This window comes from Pteropus vampyrus, unplaced genomic scaffold, assembly GCF_000151845.1.
Source record: "Pteropus vampyrus isolate Shadow unplaced genomic scaffold, Pvam_2.0 Scaffold367, whole genome shotgun sequence".
Taxonomy (NCBI): domain Eukaryota; kingdom Metazoa; phylum Chordata; class Mammalia; order Chiroptera; family Pteropodidae; genus Pteropus; species Pteropus vampyrus.
Genome location: NW_011889148.1, coordinates 584835 through 590887, shown reverse-complemented (window position 1 = coordinate 590887; position 6053 = coordinate 584835). Strand labels below are relative to the sequence as shown.

Below are 6053 nucleotides of genomic sequence, written 5' to 3'. Positions count from 1 at the left end.
CTTTGTCAACGTAAGAACATCCAAACCTGTAGGAGAATGTGTAAGAGTTGGTTAGAGTTTATTTGAACCAAACAGACAAGTAGAGCCAAACTCAAAGTCTTGGGAAAACTGAGACAATTGGTCACTCTACCTAGAGGTGAGAAATCCTCAGGCTGAAAAGACCACTCACTACACATGATCGCACCAACGTCCTCACTGCCCCGGGGTGAAACGGGGGACCAGTGCTCACACCCAGACGTGGCCTCTCCCCAGGCTGGACACAGCCTGGGCCGGCTCTGCTGCCTCCCAGCAGAATCCTGGGTGAGCTCGCGGTGAAGCCACGGAGAAGTCTGTGAGAGCTGGGGCCAGGGGAGAAGTGACCGTGGTTGCTAAGAAGCCATGGTGGGTGGAGGGGTGTCAAGTAGGTGGACGAAGTGGTTCCGTGTGTGTTTTTAGATGACCCTCGGACAGCTGTACGACATGCAGAGAGTAGAAAGACCCGATAGGAAGCTTCTGCCGTGGTCCCGGTCAGGGTTCTGCAAGCTACAGCCCGCGGGTCAAACCGGGCCCACTCTCTCTTTTCGTGTTGCCCACGAGCTAAGAATGAACAGATACCGCGTAGACACAAAGGTTTTAAGTGGTTGAAAGAAACCAAGCATTTTGTGACATATCAAAAGTAGATGAAATTCAAACTTCAGTGGCCAGAAATAAAATTTTACGGGAACACGGCCACGACCGTCCGTGCCTGTCTTGTCTGTGGCCACTTTCCAGGTGGCGTGGCAGAGCTAAGTGGATGCAGCAGTGACTGTACGGCCCACAAAGCCTGAGATATTTACTATCTGGCCTTTGACAGGAAAAGCTTTCTGACCCTGTTCTGGGTGAAAGATGTTGGAGACTTGAGTGAGGCTCATGGCAGAGGAGGGGCTGAGAGGTTGAAGGGAGAAGCTGTGGGGTGTGCTGATAGGTGGGGGGGGGCGGGGCAGGGGGGGAGGGCAGAAGGCCCGAGAGGTGTTAGAGATGACAACTGGGTTTGGGGCTGAGAACTAGGCAATGGTAGGGCCACTGGATGGGGCGGAGCAGATTTGGTAGAGAAAACTGAGCATCTTGTTTAGGGCAGGTTGATTTCATTAGGAAAAGGAACTGATTCTACCCCCAGAGACTCTGAGCAGATCATTTATTCAGCATCTGTGGGCTCATCCGTACGGGGTGATGAGAATACCCTTTCTACCGACCGCAACCTGAGTAAGTGGGTCAAACGAAATGGCATAAACATGATCTTGTAAACCACAACGCGTGCCAGGAGGCCACGGGGTGTGTGGAGGAGACGCCAAAACAAGCTTTGGTGATTTAGCACCTTTGGTGAAATGAGTTATTGGGCCAAGGAAAGAAATCCAGATGATGGAAGGCGCCCCAGGCTGAGAGTCTAGACACTTATGTTCCAGCTCAGATATTTACCAGTTAGGTGACTCGGTGAAGTCACTTTGGGAGCCTCTGTTTACCCACCTCTGTAATGAAGTGGAGTTCAGTGTCATGCAGAGCTCATGAAATGGGAAATGAAATGAGATGGTGAACACGAGCAGCGTGCCAGAGGGCATTACTGTCACCTCACACGTGGAGGGCGCTGGGTGTTTGCTCGTCTGTCATAAGCTCATCTGCAGGAGTTGAGAATGTCACTTACCGTCCTGGGGCCCTGTCCCCGGCCTGACTGCTCAGTAAAGTTGGTTTTCCTGCTACGGGAATTTCCTGGGCACTCTCTTCTCTCCTGTAGACCTGAGAGCTCAGAAGATGCATCTCGCCAAGTGCCTGCTCCTTCTCCTGGTCGGACTACTGGCCCTTTCTCACGATGGCCAAGGTCATACTCACAACTACTCTCAGGAGGCTCCAGGCCCAGGTGAGGGCTCCCCCAGCCTCAAGATCGCCCCGAGCAACACCGCCTTTGCCTTCAACCTCTACCACCTGATGGCTTCCGAAGCCCCCGGGAGCAACATCTTCTTCTCCCCGCTGAGCATCTCTGCCGCCTATGCCATGCTGTCCCTGGGGGCCCGCTCACACACCTGGACCCAGATCCTCGCGGGTCTGGGCTTCAACCTCACGAAGATGTCCGAGTCCGACATCCACCAGGGCTTCCAGCACCTTCTGCACACTCTCAACCTCCCGGACGACAAGCTAGAGACACGCGTGGGCAGTGCCCTTTTCCTGAGCCAGGACCTACCGCTCCTTCCGAGATTCCTTAATGACACCATGGTCTTCTACGGGTCCAGACTCTTCCGCACCGACTTCCTTGACTCCAAGGGCACAGCCCAGCTTATCAACGACCATGTCAAGGAGGAAACTCGAGGGAAGATTGAGAACTTGGTCGATGGGCTCAGCACAGATACGATGATGGTCCTGGTGAATTACATTTACTTCAAAGGTAAGAGTCCATTTGTTAGTGGATCCTATATCTTCTTCACCCAATTTATCGATGAACTGAAAATTTTTTAAAACAGAAAGTGGATGCATTGGGTCTGACAAGGTCGAAGAGCCCTCAGAAGATTTAATGTTAGAGTGCCAGATAGTTAAGATTATGCAGCCTTGAAATTTCCATCCCTTTATATCTTTGGACATGTTTTCTTAATAACAGTCATTTATAAAATGCGTTATATCCAATGATCATGAGGTGAAGTGCTGCGTTCATAATGAAGCTCTGCCACTTACCTACAGCATCAACAGGGCAAGTCGTTTGCCTGGCATAAGGATAATAAGAGTCCCTGCTTCAGACCTTTATTCTAAGGATTAAATGATGTCTAATATTTGTATACACCTTAGAAGAGGCTCTAAGGGGACGGGCAAACTACAGTCTCCAGCCAAATCTGCTGGGCCACTTGTTTTTGTAAATAAAGTTTTATTGGCACACGGCCACGCCCACTCCTTTATGTAGCGCCTCTGGCTGCTTCCATTCACACAGAGATAAGCGGTTGCTATAGAGACAGAATGATCTGCAAAGCGCTTTCTGGCCCTCTGCAAGAGAAGTTTGCCCAACCCCTGACCATTATGTGTACTCAATAAATAATTACAGTAATTGTGATTACTCTCATGATAATGATATTCATTTTGAAAACCTCAATAATACCTCAAAAAATAAAAGAGAAAATAGAAATCGCCCACAATCCTACCACCCTGAGGCAACTAATGTTAACATTTTAGCATCATTTTTTTCAGTTTTCGGTTCACGCGCATATGTTAACGCAGTTGAAATCACAGTGTGGGGACCGTTTTATCCAGTGTGTATCTGTCAGGGTCCCATCAGCAGAGCAAGGCCACCAGGAAGGTTAAGGAGAAAGGGATTGTTCTAGGAATTAGACCCGGCATGATTGGGCGGGGGGTGGGGCTGGAGAAGTGAAGTTCTGGAAAGAGATGGAGATGGAGGGACAGAGAAAAAGTCGCTAGTGTAGGTGGACAAGTTAGAGCTTATAAGGAATCTATGTGCCAGGCACATCCAGCCACCAGAAGGGGCCCGTGTCGGGGGAGCTTTGGAGAGGCCCATGCTGGACCCCTGGTGGTGGCTTGGTGACACCGTTGGTCAGCAGGACTAGAGTTGGGACAACCAACTCGGCGGAGGGTGTGGATGAGCGGTAGCACGCGGGGCTCCTCTGGGTCTGGGCATCGTCCTATCTGCCCGTAAAGACCTTCAGCGAGCAGTGGCTGCTTCGCGTCGACCTCCCAATCTCACACTTGAACCTGCATCTACAGAGAATGGAATTCTGGCAAACAGTCCCAGACTGACCATCCGGCCAAACTGGCCATTGCCTGCATTTCCCGTGAGGAATTTTCATGCACTGTTGAAAACTTTGAAAACAAATTTTTTTAATTCTGCAATAACTCTAAATTCGTAGGAAGTTCCAAAGTAGTACAGAATGGTCCCATGTCCCTTTCACTTAGGTTCCCTAGAAAACATCTTACGTAGCCATAATATAACAGCAAAACCAGGAAATTGACAGGGGGTACAATCTACAGACTTTATTCAGATTTTATCAGTTTTCTCATGCACTCGTGTGTGCGTGTATGTGTGTGTGTGTGTGCGTGTGCGTGTGTGTGTGTGCGCGTGCGCGTGTGTGTGTGTGCGTGTGTGTGTGTGTGTGTGTGTGGTTTTATGCCATGGAGAACTTTATTTAGATCTCATCGTAGTGATTGCACAATATTCTTCTGACTCCATCCCTTTTAAAAGATAATTTAAATGTATAGAATACACCATCACACCACCCAAAGCTCTAGCCAGAAATAATAATTTTTGGTGCTGTCTTCCTGAAAGATACCTAGATCCAACGAGATTAGTGTTTGGGGCACAAGAAAGTAAAGTTCTTCAGAAACAGAAAGGAGGTAGAGACATCCTGCCCTCGGACACATCTGCCCAGCACTCTGGGGCTGCAAATGTAGCCCTGAGACCTCGGCGTAGGCCACATGGAACAATTGTGCTTCTCCTCAAAAGTGAAAAGCACCTAGAAGAATACAAACAAAAGATGCTCGGGATCTCTGTAGATAAGATTATATTGAGAGATATTTTAAAAGACTTAAATGAAAAACAGATAAACTACATTCATGAAGAGGATAGTAAAGATGGCCATTCTCTCTCCGAATTCATCTAAATGTTTAATGTAATCCCAATCAAAACCCTAACGAGATTCTTTTTTCTTTTTGGTGACAGTTATCAAGCTGATTCTAAAATGTATATGAGAGTGCAAAGGGCCAAGAATAGCTAAGACGAGAAATCTGCCCACTACAGAGCAAGACGTACTATAACTATAATTATTTAGACTGTGTGCTACAAATAGACTAATGGGACAGAATAGTGAGAGGCCAAAACAGAGCTCAGAAATGACCTCATGAATATAGGGACATTTGATACTTGTCAAAGCTGGCGTGAGAGAGCATCGGAGAAAGAAGAAATTTAAAAATTGGTGCTGGGACAACCAGGTTCCCTGATGGGGGAAAAAATGCCTTCAGACCCTTGCCCCACCCCAGCAGTCATTAAGTATTTACTCCTGGTTGAGTCGAGTCCTAAATGCAAAAGGTAAGACGAAAGCTTCTAAAAGGAAGCATAGGAGAATGTCTTCATGACCTTGAGGTGTGGGAAGTTTTCCTAAGACGCAGAAGATCTAACCACAAAGGAAAAGATCAATGTCCACTGCATTGAAGTTTAGAATTTTGATCAGCGGGAATGAAAAGACCAGCCAGCAAGGGGAGGATGTATTCGCAACACACATAACTGATACGCAACTAGTATTCAGAAAGAACCCCTCAAATCACTGAGAAACAGCCCTATAGAAGCACAGGTTAAAAAAAAAAAACAAAAACGAACTGGCATTGAACTAAAGACAGAGGACATCTAGTTGGTCAATAAACGTACAAAAGGTTAGTTACTCAACCTCATTTTTAACCAAGAAAGTGCACGAGTTTCCACTAAATAAACACCAGCTTGGCAAAAAAATGTAAGTGCAACAATTTTTAAGGAATTGGCGAAGACTTACAACAACTTTCCTGATATCCTCTGGTGTCTCTCAATTTCGAATCTAAGCGAACCCTGGGAGACCCCTTCCCCAGGCACCTCAGGCTGTGAATGATGTAAATGTACACCCCGATGAGATGGGAAGGTGGGGATCTGGGGTGACCGCGGGGGAGCGTTCCCTGGAGGGTTGGCTTGTTGGTCCATGGCTACTCTGCCCCTTCTCTTCTTCCTTTCAGCTCCATGGGAGAAACCGTTCATCTCCTCGAGGAGCAGTCCAAGAGACTTCTATGTCGATGAGAACACAAAGGTCAAGGTGCCTATGATGTTTCAAGATAAGTACCACCACTGGTACCTTCATGACAGGTACTTTCCCTGCTCCGTGCTGAGGATGGATTACAAAGGAAATGCAAAGGCTTTTTTCATCCTTCCTGACCAAGGGAAAATGAAGCAGGTGGAAGAGGTTTTGACTCCAGAGATGCTGACAAGGTGGAACAACTTGCTCCAGAGGAGGTAATTGGGGTGCCGCGTGGCGCACTGCCCTTCAAACGGAGCCTTCTCATGAAGGCCGGTGCCCGAACGAGATAGGGAG

General features: G+C 47.8%; 1 protein-coding gene across 1 annotated transcript in view; it reads left to right on the top strand.

The window, feature by feature from the left end:
* The first annotated feature begins 1764 nt into the window (after nucleotides 1-1764).
* The window catches only part of LOC105305153 (kallistatin), a 6233-nt gene continuing 1944 nt past the window's right edge, over nucleotides 1765-6053 (top strand). The window contains 2 exon segments of the mRNA XM_011379601.1: nucleotides 1765-2392; nucleotides 5701-6020. Coding sequence (XP_011377903.1) covers nucleotides 1765-2392; nucleotides 5701-6020 — 948 coding nt within the window.